General features: G+C 47.2%; 2 protein-coding genes across 2 annotated transcripts in view; both read right to left on the reverse strand.

The window, feature by feature from the left end:
* LOC149329713 (uncharacterized) overlaps nt 1-19544 on the reverse strand; it is a 190173-nt gene that overhangs the window by 102774 nt on the left and 67855 nt on the right. The window lies entirely within an intron of this gene.
* On the reverse strand, nt 1732-19539 carry LOC149329717 (uncharacterized). Its single transcript, XM_089560427.1, has 2 exons — nt 4796-19539; nt 1732-3091 (listed from the first exon to the last, which is right to left on the reverse strand). The coding sequence occupies exons 1-2, from the start codon at nt 5078-5080 to the stop codon at nt 2006-2008; spliced, it is 1371 nt and encodes a 456-aa protein (XP_089416553.1). The 5' UTR covers nt 5081-19539; the 3' UTR covers nt 1732-2005.

The raw sequence follows: 19544 nt of genomic DNA on the forward strand, positions 1-19544 counted from the left end.
GAAACGTGGAGGCTAACAAAGAGGGTTCAGCTTAAGTTAAGGACAACACAGCGAGCCATGGAAAGAAAAGTGATAGGTGTAACGTTTAGAGATCGGAAGCGTGCAGAGTGGTTGAGGGAACAAACGGGGATAAATGACATCCTAGTCGAAATCAAGAGGAAGAAATGGGCTCGGAGAGATCATGTAAAGCGAAGGCAAGTGAACGAACGGTCGTTACGAGTAGCCGACTGGATTCAAAGAGAAGGTAAGGGTAGCAGCGGGCGGCAGAAAGTTACGTGGGCGGATGAGATTAACAAGTTTGCGGGGATACGGGGGCCGCGACTGGCAAAGGGCAGCGTTAATTGGAGAGACATGGGAGAGGCCTTTGCCCTGCAGTGGGCGCAGTCAGGCTGCTGCTGATGATGATGATGCAGGGGTGTCCACAAAATCTAATTTGAAAGAGGCGGCCCCTGTAGGCTGTCGAGTGCTATTCAAGGCAGGACCTACCACTTAGTTCCAAGCTGGTCGAAGTTTTGCTTAAGCTTCATCGCCTGCGAGAAATGATACGCTTGGAAGCGAGAGAAGAAAGTGTGCACGAAGCTGTTCTTCTATCAGCGATAGACAGAGGTCAAAATGAGCCACCAAAAGCGCCGTTGCCGAGTTCCCAGGAATTACGGACAAATTGACCTGAAAAATTTCGTTCAGCCAAGAACGATCTGTGCATGGCTTGCAAAGGGTGAAGATAGCAGCTTCGACAGCGGCGGATCGCTTCCCGGATAACATGGCAATGTCCCCTTCTAAATCGAGGAAAAAAAGGAACGGCAGGAGTCCGCGGTCGAACATCGTCATGAATTGCGATATAGTGTGCAGTGACAGCAAGGTGTAGGCAACCTGAAATCAAAGTCGAAGCTGCAAACAGGGACGGCAGCATATACTCATCCAGGTAAGCATGAAAGATCAGCATGCGTAGCTTCCGACGGCCGGGATGCCCATTTGCGGGCCGTGGGCCGCAGAGTTGTTGGTTTATTAAAAGTTACTGCGGGGAAGCCTACCCTCCTGCGCTCGCCTACAGAAGCCCTTTTAACGGCAACAGGAAAACGCTGGTGTATTTACCCGCATGCGGAGGAAAATACCAGAAGATACAGCGTGTAGAGCAGGTGCAATGAGCCTGCTGTATTTTTAAAAGAGTTGCCCTGATCCCAACTCAAAAACGATAATGAGAAAAAACACACTTTCTTTAAATTTGAATACATCGTAGCTTGCATGTGTTTCTATTTAAGGTGTCAAAAGTGTATCTGCTTGTATTATACAAGTAGGTGGTAGTTAACAAAATTATGACAAAGTCGCAACCATTGTCTTCGCGCCTATAGAAGTTCATGGGGGCTTAACGTCCCAAAGCAACTCAATCTATGCGAGACGCAGTAGTGAAGGGCTCCGGAAATTTCCACCAAATGGGGTTCTTTAACGTCCACTGACATCGCACAGTACGCGGCGTTCAAAAATTTAGCCTCCATCGAAATACGACCGCCGTGGCCGGGATAGAACGCGGGTCTTTCGGGTCAGCAGCCGAGCGCGATAACCACTGAGCCACCTTGGCGGCTCGGCATATAAAGATTGTACTTCGTAAATAAATTGCAAATGAGGCCAAGGCTTTTTTTTTCGTAGAAAATGGATATAATCAGAAAAAGACGCAATATACGGTTAATATCGTTTTCCGATGATGTTTCGAGAAATACCGAGCATTCGCAGCCAGACAGAAAATAACATTTGTTTATTTAGTTATTTTTACATTTCACAGTGGGAGACATATCTGAGGGTCAGAAATAGAACAAAATTAGGAGCTATTTTTGTGCAGTGTTTCTAATCAGAGCTGTTTCGAAAGGAGTCTGCATATCAGTGTTTTCAGAGGAATTTCTTACTAACGTAAAGTTAGTCCATAAAGAACTGAAGAAAGAAATGGAGCATGCAAGGGCGTTCAAAGACACAAAGTTGTAAGGGATGGACGGTGTCCGCGCTCAAGTTTGGTTCAAGGCAGCAATTCGAACTTGATCCGAAGCTGATCGTTATCTACGTACCCGTCACGGATGAGATCTTGGAGTTCAAGGGCATAAAAATCCAAACAAGTCTCTTTGCTTGATGTCGTTGGCTTTTGATTCCATGGGTGAGATGGATGTGTTTGAACTTCCCGCACAATGTCTTTCCTTCCTCTCGGATGAATTACGCTCACCCTGACCTTGTGCTTGAAAGGCCACTGGACTTCGTCGTCCATGTCGCCCTTGTGCAGGGTGTACTTGAATTGCAGCAGTACAGATGCACTGCAACGCCAGAACAAGACTCCAGGAGACACGCAGTAGCCGCACAGGTACACCTTCTCGCTGCCATACTCAGGCCAGCCTTTCTGCACCACCTCGTCTTTAAGCGATTTCACTCCATTTACAAAAAATTCGCACTGCGTCTTTTGTAGTGCACTCAGTCGATGCGCATTGAGAACGGGTTGCAACGCTTTTTGAACGGTGTCCTTCAATTCAGCCTTGATTTGTTCAATACTAGCTGAAATTTGCGACATTAAGTCGTCTCGAGTTCCGCTCATTTTATCGTTGAATTTTTTTTCTGCGCTTTTTATGGTTTTCAAACAAGTATTAACTGTATCGCTGCATGTCGCAATGCATTGTTTCAGTTCAGGGTTGGACGACGCCATTTCGTCATGGGTCTGTCTTGTCAAAGACGTTAGTTCTTGACGCAGTGTCTCCTTGAGTGTGTTTATGCCATGAGAGATTTCGCTTAATCGGTCCCCATGCGTGCTGATATCGACAGCCATCGGCCTCAGATATGCTGTGATTTCACCCGCCTGCCTTTCGAAGGCTCCTCTGAAAGAAGTCAACGATGCTGCCTCCTCCGCGTGAGCGGGTGGAACTTTGGTTTCGGGTGCGACAGGCGTCAAAGTGTTACAAGAGGCCGACCGGAGATGCGTGCACACGTCTCTGCAAAGAACGGTGGCCGAGCACTTGGAACAACGGACGGAGTGGTGTTCACATTCCAGCTGGAAATGCCGGACGATCCTTGAAGCAGCGGTGGCATACTCGCAGCCACTACCTTCATTCCAGCACTTGACCTGCAAGGATGCAAAATCAGCCACCTTGAGATATGTTGCGACTATGTGGCGAGGGAGTAGTGACGTTCTCTAGGGTGAGTCAAAAATAACCGCTCGGTTGTGGGGCTTTGATGGCTGTGGAATATTTTTCATTATTTTTCCTGTAATTGATTTTGAGAAATTAAACGTTGGTCGTGACCAACATTTACCATTGCAATCACATTTTAAATTTTCTGTGTATACTGAATCTGCATCGTGTACCTTAATCACTATATCGTACGGAAATCACGGACAAAAATGTTGTTGTCGTACAGATTAAATAACGTTTGCCTCACCAATCGTCACAAATTTTTGAGAGGATGATAATGTAACCGTGAACTGACACATTTTGTCCGAGAAAGGCGCGTAACTTATCTCGGAGCAGCCCGGCAACAGGTGGGAGGTCCCACTGTTGTGTCCAGCGAAGATTACTACGGCCTGCCCCTGTTACCTTTGGCGACGCTCCAGCACTGAACTCTATAGGCTGCATCGAGGAGCGGAAGGACAACTTCGCAGCGGCGGATTCAGGCACCCGCGGTAGAACGGCATGCGAACTTTAAATCTAAGAGGCGGTTTTTCAGTCGAAGCAAAGCACGATACCCTGCTATGCATATGCGGCGAAGGTAGAGACATGCAGACGTCGGCCGTACGCGACTGGAACGGAAGGCTCCACCCTAAATTTAATCACATGCTAACCATGGAAACACTAAGCACAGGCAGCAGTGCGAGATAACTATGTGTCCGCTTTTGGTTACCTGATTACTTTGGAAACGTGATAAAGTAATGAGATATCTATTAACACATTTTCCCATCGTGGAAGGGTAAATTGAAAAACTTGGGATATTTGTTCGAAATCTCGGTATGGTATCTATTTCCGGAGCAGGCTCAGTGGTTAAACCGAGCTTTAGCTTGTGGATAGGTCTACGGTCGAGGCACAGCCTAAGCTAGAACCGTAATTCCATGCGTCAATCATCATCGAGACTTCCGAGTTTACGACGAAAAGTTCGATACCACCGAGTTTCCTCCGGAGCTCTCCAATATGCAGCACTCGAAAGCAGCGGAGACTGAGAAGTTTTCCTATCATTATATAAGGGCCTTGAAGTGCAACATATCTCCCACAGCGGCTCTAGCCCTGCAGTTAGCATAGCCGCGCACATATTTTTGTAGCTGAGATACTGCATAAGGTGGCAAGGATTTCGAATTTTTCCGCTTCTGCGGCTTCATTAATTTACGGATATGATGTCTGGTTTATGGAGGTTTAACGTCCAAAAGCGTCTGAGGCAATCAGAGACGCCGTACTGAAGGGCTCCCGAAATTAATACCACCTGGGGTTCTTTAACGAGCACTGACATCGCAGAGTACAGGGGTCTTTAGAATTCGCCGAAATCAAAATTCGACTTCCGCGGCCGGTATCGAACCCGCGTCTTTCGGATCAGCGGCCGGGCGCTGTAGCCACTGAGCCACAGCAGCGGCATTATTGTACGGATACCACGCCCGCCCAGCGCAACATTACTCCGATAAAGGGGCTCCGCAAAGATAAGAACATTTTACAGGGCTCTGTCATTGGATTACAGTGTGATTACGTCCACCGATTCATACGAAATGCGTAGGCATGCGGGAGATATTGCGCGGCAGATCGCAAGGCGCAAACGAAAAGCAACAAAGAAAGCCCATTCCCGTAATTACCTCTCTTCTCAGCAGGTCGTCCGCAGTGAAGTCCAACAAACCGACGTCCTCCCCCTCGAAGTGGTTGCCGTCCAGAGGACACTCGTTCGACCCGTCCTGGCTGCACTGCCCGTAGCAACACTCGCACAGCACGTGCATGCAGGGCAGCAACGCGGTCCGCTTTCGCACCAGGCCGCAAGCACTGCATACACGGTTGGCTGGAACAGGCTTGAGGAAAGTCAGGGGCCTCCAGTCGAGCTCTGGGGTGAATCCCACCAGCGTGTACTGTTGGCTTGAGGGAGGCATCGTTCACCACGTATGCGTCCGCTGCGCCGGTCGCATTGGGAACTGCTTTTTCCGCCCCTTCAGAGCGCGCTCTTATCTTCTTCGTGGCGGTCGTCTAGGCGACAATCGCGACCGCACGGGCTGACTCTCCTCGCGAGTGCAGCGGAGCAGCGAAATGCCACGCGTCGAAATGTACCGCCGCTCACTAGAGATCACACGTCGCTAGGATGACTTTAAAAAACTGAGCGCGAAACTTTCATAAAAGCTCATAGATAATAACCTAAACAGCAGAAGTAATCGGCCCAATACTGTAAACGTATTTGCAAAGTCCGGTCCTACAAAGGAACAGAGTGAGACCATCCATCTGCAATATTGGCCGATTACTTGTACTGCTTGGGAAACTAGGCGGTACAGCGGGCGCACACGGGCTCCCAGGCGAATGGAAAGGGAGTGGGCGATGTTTTTGAACGGAAGAGGAAAACTGATGTGTATAATACGTATGGTTTGACTTATTACTGTATGTGACACTTCTTCCCGCGAACTGTGTGTTCACCTTTCGCGGAGAGGCCTGTGTAGATGGCTACCATTTCAGGGTAGGCCAGCTTTTTTCATGGTCAATTGAAATACGTTTTACGGAAGTAGTATGGACGATAGCAGTTCCATCTCAAAAGGAAAGCTACGCTGTACTCCAGCAAAAAATGCGATCTTTTGTAACCGGTTATCTAGTAATACTTTCCTTAATGCGGCATGTACTATACGAGGGCTCAATAAAAGCTGCTTAATACAACAACTTCAATGCGAGGAGTTTCAGAGCGAGAGCTCGGCTGCTCGGGAAAAACAGGCGGGTGTTCGTTAACGTGCACTGACATCGCTCAGAACATGGGCCTCTGGAATTTCGCCTGCATCGAAATGCGACCACCGCGACCGGGATCGAACCCGTGCGCTTCGTGTCAGCAGCCGCGAGCCCCATAACCGCTGAGCCACCGCGGCGGCTTGTAGGCTTGACCAAGGGATCGCAGGTGGACATATGTGCAAATCATGGGTGAGATCAGCCATTTAATTTCGTGAGTTTGAGGAAAATTGTATTTGAGAAAAGGAAATAACGCAGTAACTGTATCACATATCTCTGTGGACACCCGTCACCGTCGATAAGTCACCCCAGTGGCTGGATGTAACACCGACGGACGGACGGGAGTACGAGCAGTTAAATGCTTTCGTCTTAAAAAGCAGCAACGGCGACGAATTCAGTTCTAAGCGAGGGGTCCTGCTTCGAAGGGCGCCGCCATATTTGTCCCCGAGGAATTTTTCCGGCGGCGGCACTCGGTCCTGGACCAATCGGCCTCGCTATTACCGCGCCGCTTTCCGCCCTGGTCGGCCTAAAAAGCGACCGAATCCGCTTCGCTCGCCGTCAGTGGGCAGACGGGGTGAGCTGAACAAAGATGGAGGACGCTCCAGCTTGGCCTTTAAGTGGAACGAGACAGCGTAATTAAGCCCAATTCGCAAGCTGCTATCGGCCTGCTAATCTGTATACCCGCTATCGGCCGCGGGAGCTAATCGGCCCGCCTCCGTAGACGAACGGGATAGCAGCGCCCGATATACAGAAAATATAAAAAAATGGCTGCGTACATAAAGAATGTAATGAAAAGGAGTCACTAAAGATTTGAAAACGTATATCTCCTCAGCCCTACAGTTTACATCTGTCGAACAGTTAGCTTCCATGTTTTCAAGTCTCGAACAGATTATATCCACCAGATGTTCACGTTTCTTATTCCGCGAGTTCTCAGTGCTTACCCCCTAGCAACTTTTCCGGCGATGGAAAGCAGAGGCGACCACAGCTATAAAAGACTTGTACATGATATGCTTCTTCTGCAGCATGCCATGGTACTTGCATGCCTTGTTGCGTTGCACTTAAATATATAACAAAGGATTGTACTTTAGATGGTTGGTTTATGGGGTTTAACGTCCCAAAGCGACTAAGGCTATGAGAGACGCAGTAGTGGAGGGCTCCGGAAATTTCGACCACCTGGGGTTCTTTAACGTGCACCGTCATCGCACAGTACATGGGCCTCTAGAATTTCTCCTCCAAAGAAATTCAACCGCCGCGGCCAGGATCTAACCCGCGTCTTTCGGGTCAGCAGCCGAGCACCATAACCACTGAGCCACCGCGGAGGCGATTGTACTTTAGAGTTGGTCATTTTGTAAATAGTACTTTCATTCTATTTCGATCTTTTTTTCTTATCAATCGGCAGCTGTCAAATGCTTTGGATTTGTTGTTATTTTCAAAAAGGGAGCCGGCCTTAGGTGTTCTGTAACGCCGTCTGCTTGCTCCTCGTTCGTTAGCATATGCACTGCAAACCGGAACCAAAACAAAAAGAGAAAAGAAAATCTATGACCTTAATGCTTCTCAACCGACTGTGCGATAAGTTGATGAGCGAATCAAGGAATCATATGCAGCACTTTTTTTCCTCAGTTCTTTTCCTCGATGATCAATCTGGTTCTCCTTACAGGCAGTTCAGAATAACGCAGTTCCTTTTATCCTCTATTGACCGCAGATATCACAGGCATAAAATCTAACGTTTCCTTGTCTAACACAACACAGACAACTCATACGCCTGTGAGCTTTCCATGAAGTGCTCCATGCCGATTCACTGCACTACCATTTCATTACTACATCCTCTTATGCTTTTCTTAGTGTAGGTCACCACCACAACTTTGGAAACTTTTTTTTTTGCCACACGAGCACATTTTCCTACTCTTTTGCCCTTCGAACATGGAAACAGTCAAACCACTAAATTCCCGCAGCCGTAGCTTCCATACCGCACCAGGCATTCCATCACCAGTCTCTGTTAAGCGTTCTTTCAAGCGCCAAGGTTCATGTGCCACATAGGAACAAAGAGGGGAACAATCCTATTGCCCTTTCTTAAAGCAGTACGTTAAGTTTATATTTTTAAAGACAGAGTAAAGGCGCTCCATTTTTGTATTATATATGAAATTTAGCATGGGGACTGGGTAAATTTGGTATCGTGGTACACGGAAAATTTCCAATGACAAAAAATAAAATTTCGTGCTACAAAATGGTTTTCATAATAAGGGGGCAATTACTCATTGACGTCCACCTGAGCACAGGCTTACGGCTACAAAGGAAAGCTATGCAGGTTTCTCAGAAACTTCGTTCTTAAAGAAAAATTCGCCCTGGTCCAGGGTTCGAACCTTTAGCTAAGCAATCACGTTTTCTATTTGCTGTGTACACTAAACTTGATTAGTGCACCTTGCTCAGGGAGTTGTATGAAAATCATAAAAAAAGATATTGAAATATGAAAAAGATGGGAAATCGTTTGCCGAACAATTCGTTAAAGATCTTTAAAAAGGGAACGTAAATGAACTGACAGATCGCGTTCAAGGAACTGTTAACCGAGCTGCCCTGCGACAGCTGGAAGACAGCACTTCTTTGTGCGAAAGCACTACTTTACCAGGTCTAACCTGCTCACCGAGTTTGTGTGAAGCTTGACCTTGAAGATGACCTTGGCAAAACCTAGCAAAGCAACAACCCATGCAGAAATGAAAAATATTGCCGCGACTGGGTTTTGAAACCAGTGGTGGTGCGAACAGCTCGGCTTTGCTGGCTACTGCACTATGGGGTATTATGCTATCGCCGAAGCGGATCACGCCTCATGTTAAACAGGAACACATACTTGCGCTGTGCAGGACACATCGCCGTCTTCATCAACTTCTATCACGGCACGAACAGGTCAGATAAGATTATGTGAATGTCAATCAAGGCTTAACCGTAGCCTAATTTTGTTTCCAGACGTGCCGACGACCAAGAAAAGGAAAACCACAAGCCAACTAGGCTAAGCACATGCTCTCGCATGTCTGCTTGGTTTAGCTGCGATAAAACGCTACAATTTTTTGTTTACTCGTTGGAATATACAACGGCCAGACCCTGATAGCACTAGTAAGCCTCAAAAAGAGCAATTTTAAAGGTGTGTCGAAACACCGGAGAACAATTGCAGAGCGGCGGCTACAGACATCCACTGCAAGGTTGCATACGAACTCTGAATCTAAGACAGGCTTTGTCAATGCAAGAAAAACAAGAAATGCGGCTTTGCACACAGGACGAAGGCAGAAACTGAGAGACGTAGGACGCGCAACTAAAACTCAAGGCTCCACCTCACATTTAATCTCATGCCAAACAAGCTAAAACTAAACGGAGCCAGCTGTGCGCGATAACTGAGGTTCCGCATTCGGCTATCTGATTACGGTGGAAACATGATAAAGAATAAAAACCTATTGACTAAAAAAAAAACTAGAAAAAGGAAACTGTTATAAAAAGCATCGTTTCTTTGAATGGTAGTCATGGTATCTTTTGCCTGAATATAAAGTGCACATAAACCGAGTTTTACCTTCGAAACATCTCATTCACAAATTACGTCCCTTCTTTAAGTACGCTCAAATTTCCAGGCACGGCCTCAGTCAAATCCTCAATGCTGTGCTTCAATGATTTAGAAATGCCCCCACTTTACGAAACTTTCACGGCCCACGGGTTTGCTTCACCAAAGCACCACGTGCGCATACCATCTCCTGCTGTGGAAAGCAGTCGAGGCTGAGAAGTTTCCTCTCACAATATCCATATTTGGGGTTTCAAGCGGAAACAATTAGTCGCGCAGAGCGAATCGTATATTTTCCAAACTAGAAACTACTTAAGACGCCTAGGAGTTGGAACTTATAAGCTAATGGCGCCCTAATTATTTTACGGATGGAATCCCTACACTCGCGAACATTAAGCCGATAAACGGGCTCTGGGATAAAAGCAATATTTTACAGCGTACTTTCGTTGCATTCCACTCACGTTCTTCCTTCCGCTGGATGCGAAAGGCGCAGCCGTGTTTGAAACACTCCGCGCGGCAAGCAACAAGCGAAAAGACACGAAGAAAGGGGGCTCCAGAAGCTCTTTTATATCATCGCTTACCTCTCTCCTAAGCAGGTCGTCAGCCGGGAAGTTCACGAGGGTGACGTCATTCTCCTCGTGACCGCATCCGTCCAGCGGACACTGGTGCGAGCCGCTCTGGTAGCACTGCTCGTTGCAAGCCTCGCATAGCGCGTGCATGCAGGGCAGCAACACTGTCCTTGTGCAGACTAGTCCGCATGCACTGCAGACTCGATTGGCTTGAGCAGGCTTGAGGAAAGTCAGGGGCCTCCACTCGAGCTCCGGGGAGAACCCGAGCAGCGTGTACTGCAGGCTTGCAGGAGGCATTGTTGGCGACGTATCGAGCTGTTTCACGCTGAGAGCCAAACTGGAAGTGCCGGCGAAAACGGGCGGCACAAGGCGCATGCGCGGAATGAGCAGCCGGCCGTCCTCACTGCGCATGCGCCGTTGTCGCTGATTCTCCCCTGCTATCGGCGGCCACGCGCTCCCAGTTTCCCTCAAGTGTGAAACAGGCAATCGGTTAGCTGCGCCTGTCGTATCAGGCATTTCTTCCCCCCCCCCCCCCCCCTCTTTATCCATTAACGGCCGACGTTGCATATATGATAAAAGGCTGAAAAATGTGAATAGTTTTAACTTCTGCCCCCTTTACCAATTCAAATCCTAGCACGCGTCAAGTAACGCTCTTCTCCAACTTATTTATCAACGCAAGACTAAAGTATGGGCTGCCAGAGATGGAGGAAGGCCGCGAAAAGATAAATTCGTGCAAAAGCTAGTCCTAACTGAAAAGAGCCTAACATTTATGTTGTCGTAAGGCTGCATTCAAAGATGATAGAGCAGTTTTGAATTTCGCTCTTGGATTCCTACATGCGCCTGTGTGCTAGCTCATGGTTTTCTGGCCCTTAGACAGCCAGTTATAGTTATAAAAATGAGCCGAAATAAACTAATGTGCAATCATTGTTTTCTTAATGAATTCAAAGGTTTTTTTACATTTTTCTGATCGGCAAGCCATTAATGATGAAGTCCGGGAGATTCATAACCTTTATCTGACGTTTTCAATGAATGAGAATTAATGGGTCATCGCGGCGGTCGTCAAGGCGACAATCGCGACTGACTGATCTGACTATCGTCGGAAGTGTATAGTGGAGGAGTGAAAAGCCATGCGTCGATATATATGTGCCGTTCAGGTGTGATGGTAATGAGATTAACAGCGCCGTTTTTTTTAACGGAGCTTTACTGCTTTTGCACGTATACAGGGTGTTTCATGTAACTTGAACCAGGGATCGAAAAGAAACGGTGCACTGGAGCTGGGTGAAACCAACCACGTAATATTTTCCGTCGGGTGGCGTTCCTTTTAAGGCGGAAGCCTTTAATGTCTCATCGTTGTAAGCAGCAGTTGTCGACAGAAGATGTCACGCTTTTCAATTGGTGGAAACAGTCGTGACGTCACAGTGCGCGAATTTCAAACGGGGCCAACTGCACTTTGGCTAGTAACCATGCAACCAATTGAAGGGATCGTATAGTGATGCTCCAAGTAAGTGGGACTGAGCTTCGTTAATTGCTTAATTACCCAATTAGCCTAATGAGCTTTACTAGTCAGGCCATATAAATAAATAAAACCGATTAAGAAATTGGTCGACCTCAGGAATCGAACCCCGGTCTTCGGCGTGAGAGACGAGCACGCTATCCACTCCGCCATGCCAGCTCGATGGTTTGGAATGAACAAAGGCGCGTCTAGTGAATACGGTGTCTTCACTCACTCTCATCCTCCGCCATTCCCTTCCGGCGAGGTTTAGGTGTCCACCCACAAATGAGAGACAGATACATTTCCTTTCCTCAAAAACCAATTTACCGACGAGCGAGGCGTAGAACCGAATGGGCGACGGCGTTCTATGGACTCCTTGGCAGCGTTGCACGACGCTGTCGCGTTCCACTCTTATGGGCGAAGCTTAACATCTTAACCACACATCAGTGACCACACTTTAGGTCAAAAAAGTGCCCCCCTGACTTTTGACGGGTGTCCACCGAGATATGTGAGACAGTTACTGCGTAATTTCCTTTCCTCAAATACAATTTTAATTTTCTTCATTACGGCTCCTCTTTATCTATATTCTTTCACTCCCACTTCCTCCCTTCCTCTACGGTGCGGTTCAGGTGTCCACCGAGATGACAGAGAATTACTGCGCCATTTCCATTCCTCAAAAAGCGCTGCGTTCAAAGGGCAAAGCATCGCGCCGAACGGGTGGTGGCGTGCCGTGGACTCCCTGGCAGCGCTACAACGCGCTGTCGCGTTCCACTCCTAAAGGCGAAGCTTAAGCGTCATTAATTAGCAGTTAATTAGTATTCAGGCATTAATCAGTAATTAAAAATTAATTAGTGATTTGCCATCACTTAGTAATTATATGTGACGCCACCAGTGCCACAGAAACAGCGAAGGTGGTGCGGAAAACGCTTCCGCCTCTACCCACTTTAGACAGTCAAAGTGCCCCCTGAATTTTTTAAACTCTGGATAATTAGCTAAAATTAATACGCAAAATTTCTTGTATTCACTTTAGGGTCAGGTGCATTTCGTCAAGGTTTAGAGGGCGTTTACGAAACAATTAATCCAGATTTATCCCCCCGCCCCTTTTTTTAAGCTTGTTTTAAACGAACGAAACGTTGCCGGTGACTTCGCCCAAGTAAGTGGCCGCCGCTCAATTCGACGGGCTGTACAATGATACAAATGAAAAAAAAAAACGGAAAGTGCTTTAATATGCGCGACTTCACTTCTTTCACTACCTTTCTTGTTTTGTGTGACGGTTCTCTGAAAGCTCCATCTGAACTGACTGTCGGTGGCCTGCCTATCACTTAGCGCAGATCATGGCGCGCGCGTTCCATGTTCAGGAGGAACGTGCTCACGCACATTCAAGACTAAGCGACTAAGCTGTGAATGGCCTCGGCCGCTCTCTTAAAACCGGCGTTTACATAACCCGACAAGACCGTGTTGAGTCGAGTTATCGGATCAAAAACCGGTTACTGGGCTTATTGAAACGCGCGCCGAGTCGAGTCGGAAGTCGAGGTGTCGGGTCCAGTGAACTCCACCGCAAAGGACAGGTTGACTAAATCGACCCTCGACCCTACGGTGCCTCGATGGGCCTTTAAATGCAGTCGATTCGAATAGTCGGGTTAGCGGGAAGGGAGGTGATAAATGCGAACCTGTTTTTCGCTTCCGCCGTCGCGCCTTCGAGACAGGGGATGAGGGCCGCAACCTTGGAGGCTGCCACTGCCCTCTCCCATTGCGCTGCACGACGCTTGGTGTCGCTGCAGTCGAACCTGTCTCGACTCGTTAAAATCGAGTTCATGTAACCACGCACTCGTCGAGTCGGGGTGACCTTGCTCAACCCGCCTCCGACTCGACCAGACGCTATCAGGTTCGTATAAACAGGTCTTTAGAGGCGGTGAACGCGCAGGCTTCGTTCATACATGACGCGTTTGGCAGCGCTATAATTATGGCTTAGACTTTTCGGTTCAAACTGCAGAAGGTACGGCGAATTGAGTTTTAGAAATTCGGTTTTAATCGAAGAGGGTCAGTACCCATGACACGGAGGTCAGAGCTAGCTTGCTATTAAAAAGGAATTACCTAATCAAAAAAAGTAAATTGTTTCGTGCGCCTGCCAAGGTGCACTAAGGTAGTGCTACCTTTTGATTAAGCAGCGCAGCCATGAGCTTTTTGCCATTGCTTTACTACCTTAAACACCTATGCATACCCGAGGCTGCACACCAATCTTCGCCACGAGTCGTGTTAGCGTAGTGCTGCTGCCCCATACGCCACTTACTTATTTAAGTGGGCTCCTCAACTGCATATACGGGCACTGGCGCAAAACCACACATGAATATCACGGAAAACTGTCTTTTTGCTTCTACTGCGAATTTTTAGCGTCATTTCTATCGCTATAGTCATCACATAGACTACGTGTAGGATGTCTTAGTATCTTCAAGAACAGAGCAGTTCGTGGCTTCTCACTATAGCACACTGTAATTAAGATTTTGGCTTATGCTGATGACGTTGCCCTTTTTTGTTCTGATAAAAAGTGCGCGCTCGAGCTTTTGCGTGTAACCAAGCAGTTTTGTGATAGTTCGGGTGCGTCTCTTAGCTTGATAAATTAAAGGAGTTCTGATGAGGTCCCTGGGCTATAAAAGCAAGTTTTTCTCCAAGCTTGAGGTGGTACTCAGTCGATCTACAGTATTTGGGGGATCCCTTGCATCAGTATCGTAATAGTTGGCCTCAGTGGGATTCTTAGATCTCGGTAGTTAGGCGACAAAGCCAGGCTTGGGTTAGCTGGGAGCTGTTTCTATTTGCACGACCACAAGTTTGCAATATCTTATTGGTTGCGAAGCTTATCTACGTCATGGAGCTGCTGCTTTGTTGGTTGGTTGGTTTATGGGGTTTAACGTCCCAAAGCGACTAAAGGCTATGAGAGACGCCGTAGTGGAGGGCTCCGGAAATTTCGACCTCCTGGGGTTCTTTAACGTGCACAGACATCGCACAGTACACGGGCCTCTAGAATTTCTCCTCCAAAGAAATTCAACCACCGCGGCAGCTGCTGCTTTGTGTAAGGAAAAAGTCCATGCAATGCACAGAAAACCTGCCACTTTTGTGTGGAGTTCTCAATGGGAACCTATGCGTCGAGGCAATTTTTTTCTGCCTCTGGAGGCGCAGCTGGTCTTGACCACATGTTTTGTTCATCAGCTCATTTCAAGGTAGTTCTTTTTCAAAACAGCCAACTATCCCTGCCGCCTAGCTGTTTTTAACAGAAGATTAAGTGCTCATTTGCCTGTTCTGTTTGTGCCCAGCGGTCATAGGAGTGAGGGGCCTTTTGGTGAGTTTTCTTTGAAGAAGACTCCGACACATTTCATTTCCTAACGGTATACGGTTTTCCTTACAATTCCTATACCTATCCAGAAAACAGATGAAAAAAAGTTCTGACTAGGACGTTGTTTCCTGCACCGACGTATTGGCAACCTTACCTCTCCTTTCAAGACAACACTGTATTAAAGCGGTTGCAACGGATGTGTCCAATCGGGCGCAAAGCCTTTCTTTTTTTAACTTCCCCTTTAAACCTTACCTGTCAGAACGTGACTTCATGAAAAAGGGACTTTTGTACGATGGTCTGCAAACTGTCGCTTGTGTTAGCAGCCATAAAATATTAATCGTTGCTTTGTGTTGTGTCACAATGCTGTTTTTTTTTTTTGGGGGGGGGGGGGTCATTCTTCAACGGAATCTCCAAAAGGACATTGAGATTACGCCCTACACTATAAGATTTTTGCCTACAGAGGCAGGTTATAAAGTGCCATGTGATATTTTAGTGCTCATGGGACTGTTCAGCGTGTGGAAGAGCCGCATGACGAATCATCGCGTATAGCCACCACCTTCATCGAAGTCTCTGTTCAGAAGAGCAGTGTGCTGTGGTGTGGGGAGGAGGGGGGGGGGGGGGTGCTGCGCAGGATCGACCTCCTGCCCGGCCTCCTCTCCTCGATGAATGCGTGTGTCTTTCGGAATTTTGATGTGTGGGCAAAGTGAGAGCTGGATGCTGGTGTCACTGTGCATGGCGGGCTGCGGGATGAGACCTGGTTAAGTCTGGCTTGAAGTCTGTCAGCGTGGGCTTACCTCCATGCAAAAAAAAAAAGAAGTGCCTCCATAGCCTAGATGTAACCTGTCTGACTCGCAACATAATACCTTACGGGAGCCAACAGTCACCGAAATCAAGGAGCACAGGGGATAGTATTTTTCCTTTCTTTTTAATCTGTGGTGTCCGTCAGTGCGAGATTAATAGGACAATGATTTTAAAGATTATTTATTAAAACGGAGAAGACAGAAAACAAACACAAGCCGCCGGCAGGATCCGAATCTACGACCTCCAAATTTCGCGTCCAGTGCACTACTAACTGAGCTACGGGAACGGCTATCCAATCTTCTGGTTTCGGTACTATTTAGGGTAGTGTAACCGAACCTTGAGAGTGTTCACCAGCGCCACCCTCGACCATAGCGGCGGATCGCCGTAGTTCGTTCCGTGTTAGCGCGAGTGCCACGTAGGAGCGTGATCGAACGGTCAGGGCAGAAGCTGTGAGAAAACCCTTTTATGCCACGCACGGAAGCAAGACTGCCAGGATCGAGTCCCTTCGTTAGCTATCGAGCGCCTGAGGAAAGGGGAAAAGAGAGGCTCGTTACGACATGCATGACGGAATCCGAAAGTCACCGAAACCAAGGAGCATAGGGTATTTCAGTAAGAGGTTATAATCCCGACTAATTACCCCATATCTTTTGATCGCAAATAATTTTCTTTATGTACCTAAATGTCATAATGACGTTTTGTTCATGTTGCGACATACTAATTACGAATTTTCTAAATCACTTTTCATTCCACAGCTCCATGTGTGCCAGTACATGCACCGGCGACTACTCCGGCTTCTGCACACGCACCGGCGACGACACCAACTACGTCGTGTTCCCCGCTGAACGGGACTCTTACGCTATCGCGTTAAAATTTCAAATTTCGTTAAAGGAATTTTGTTAACCACGCAAGATCTGTGCATGGTAAAGAAGGAAGACACATGCCTCGACGACGGCGGGTAATTCAGATAGCAATGCGAAGTCGTCCTTTAAAGCAAAGAAACTAAGAATGGCAGGACGCAATTTTTCGTCCTCCATCTGTCAGCAGTGTGCAGTGAAAGCCTGAGACTCGAAGCCAACTGCGAGACTGTACGCGAAGACGCAAGCACGCTCCCTCAAGCGTGCATGAGGGATTGAATGCACGTCGCTCTCAGCGGCCACGATTTCCGCTTGCGGACGCCTTCGGCCACATGAGTCTTCGGCTCGAAATCATAGCCTCCTGCGTTTTTCCAAGAAGTATACCCGAGCATGATAGGTAATCGCCCCAATGTTGGTAATGAATGGATTAACTGTGGTCCTTTGTAGGCCCAGCCTTTGCAAATACATTTCCAATACTGGGTCAATTATCTGGGCTGCTGGGTATGCCTCTTGGGGAATAGAGCAATGCTGCTGTCTGTATCAGCGATGGGTAGAGCTTTTTGAACATCCAAAATGTACAAAAACGTGAGTGATTTTAGTGCTCTTGTAGGAAACCTGCTCTTATTGTGACTCTCAAAGATGATTTATTCTTTCAGAAAGAAATATATAGGATTGTTTGCTTTAATTCTTAGTCTCGAGTAGCTTTAGAATTGTTTCTATCTGTGGTGACAAAATTGGCCCCTGTTGCATTATGCATCAAATTCAAATTCAAATTCAAATTTATTTAGCATCAACAATGATGTTACAGAACTCGTGATGCAACGGGGTGCTAGCAAAAAGCCTGTAACGGCTTGACAAAGGCTAGCACCCCGTTCACAAAGCAATACAGCAGGGGACAAAAAGTGATAGCGATATAAAGAAAAGCAATATATATATGGCGACGGCTTTACATAATCATAAAAACATGTTAAGTGATAGGGCTAACATTGTGGGTTCATAATTGTAAGTGTTAATGTCTTGGAGGTGACTTGTAGGTGTTATCAGAAGAGTTAAGAACATGTGGTAGTGTGTACATCAGCAGATTAATATTTAACCGCACAATAATACATTCGCAACAATAGTGTTTTAGTTTGGAATAAAGATTGGGTCGGGTGCTCAAGTCGCAGGTGAAAGCCGCCACACTTGCTGTGAAAGAAGAAAAGTAATAAGAAGCATACAAAATAATCCGTTTATATTGCTTCAGCAAACCTTAACAAGAAGCAAAAAGTCCGCACCAACGAAAAAAAATCACATTGGTTTATTTAACCAATTTTACTTTACGTCTCATGGTTGGATTAAATTGAAGGTGCGAAATAATAAAAATTTATATCATATTTTTTTATGAAGTGTTATCAGTCTAGACTGTTGCGGGAGAAACCTCCGTACAAATATTCAGCGATGTATTTCAACCTAAGCCACTGGTACTCCGCACACAGTCGAACGCAAATTAAGCAGCTGCGCAGGGGCGTCGGTACCTTACCGGTATCTTAACGGTACTCACCTATGGGGCAGAAAAGTGGAGGCTAACAAAGAGAGTTCAGCTTAAGTTTAGGCCAACGCAGCGAGCCATGGAAAGTAAAATGATAGGTTTAACATTTGGAGATCGCAAGCGGGCAGAGTGGTTGAGGGAACAAACGCGGGTTAACGACATCCTAGTAGAAATCAAGAGGAAGATATGGGCTCGGGGAGATCATGTAAAGCGAAGGCAAGTTAACCAACGGCCGTTACGAGTAGCCGACTGGATTCCAAGAGAAGGTGAGTGTGGCGGGGGGCGGCAGAAAGTTAGGTGGGCGGAGGAGATTAACAAGTTTGCGGGCATACTGTGGCCGCAACTGGCGAAGGACAGGGGTAATTGCAGAGACATGGGAGAGGCCTTTGCCCTGTAGTGGGCGTAGTCAGGCTGATGATGATGATGATGATGCAGGGGTGTCTACAAAATATAATTTGAAAGAGGTCGCCCCTGTAGGCTGTCGAGTGCTATTCAAGGCAGGACATACCACTTAGTTCTAAACTGGTCGAAGTTTTGCTGAAGCTTCATCGCCTGCGAGAAATGACTCGCTTGGAAGCGGGAGAAGAAAGTGGGCACAAAGCTGTTCTTGTATCAGCGATAGACAGAGGTGAAAAATGAGCCACCAAAAGCGCCGTGCATAGAAACAGTTGCCGAGTTCCAAGGAATTACGGACAAATTGACCTGAAAAATTTCGTTCAGCCAAGAACGATCTGTGCATGGCTTGCAAAGGGTGAAGATAGCAGCTTCGCAGCGGCGGGTCGCTTCCCGGATAACATGACAATGTCCCCTTCTAAAGCGAGGAAAAAAAAAGAACGGCAGTATTCCGCGGTCGAACATCGTCATGAATTGCGAAATACTGTGCAATGAAAGCAAGGTATAGGTGACACCGGAAGCCAAAGTCGAGGCTTCAAGCTGAGATCACAGCATAATTATTCAGGTAAGCATGAAAGATGGGTCATGCGTAACTTCCACCGGCCGCGATGTCAATTTGCGGCCCGTGGGCCACGTGGGTGGTCGTTTAGGAAAAGTTACTGCGGGGCAGCCTACCTTCCTGCGCTCGTCTAAAGAAGGCCTTTTGTCGGGAACAGGACAACGCTGGTGCATTTGCCCGCATGCAGAGGGAAATGCCAAAATGCCAGAATATACAGCGTGTATAGCAGGTGCAATGAGCATGCTGAATTTTTAAAAGAGTTGCCCTGATCCCTTCTCAAGAAACAAAAATGAGAAAAAACACACTTTCTTTAAATTTGAATATATCGTAGCTTGCATGTGTTTCTATTTAAGGTGTCAAAAGTGTCTCTGCTTGTATTATGTAAGTAGATGGTAGTTAGCAAAATTAGGACAAAGTCGCAACCATTGTCTTCGTGTCTATAAAGGTGCATGGGGGTTTAACGTCCCAAAGCGACTCAGCCTATGAGAGGCGCCGTAGTGACGGGCTCCGGACATTTCGACCACCTGGGGTTCTTTAACGCGCACTGACATCGCACAGTACGCGGGCCTCTAG

Source organism: Amblyomma mixtum, chromosome 9, assembly GCF_055824585.1.
Source record: "Amblyomma mixtum isolate Tamu chromosome 9, ASM5582458v1, whole genome shotgun sequence".
Classification (NCBI taxonomy): Eukaryota; Metazoa; Arthropoda; class Arachnida; order Ixodida; family Ixodidae; genus Amblyomma; species Amblyomma mixtum.

Excerpts from the sequence above, each read along its gene's own strand:
- LOC149329717 (XM_089560427.1), bottom strand. The coding sequence starts at position 5,080 with ATGCCTCCCTCAAGCCAACAGTACACGCTGGTGGGATTCACCCCAGAG. Across the intron at positions 3,092-4,795 it reads ACGACCTGCTGAGAAGAGAG|GTCAAGTGCTGGAATGAAGG; the intron begins GTAATTACGGGA and ends GCATCCTTGCAG.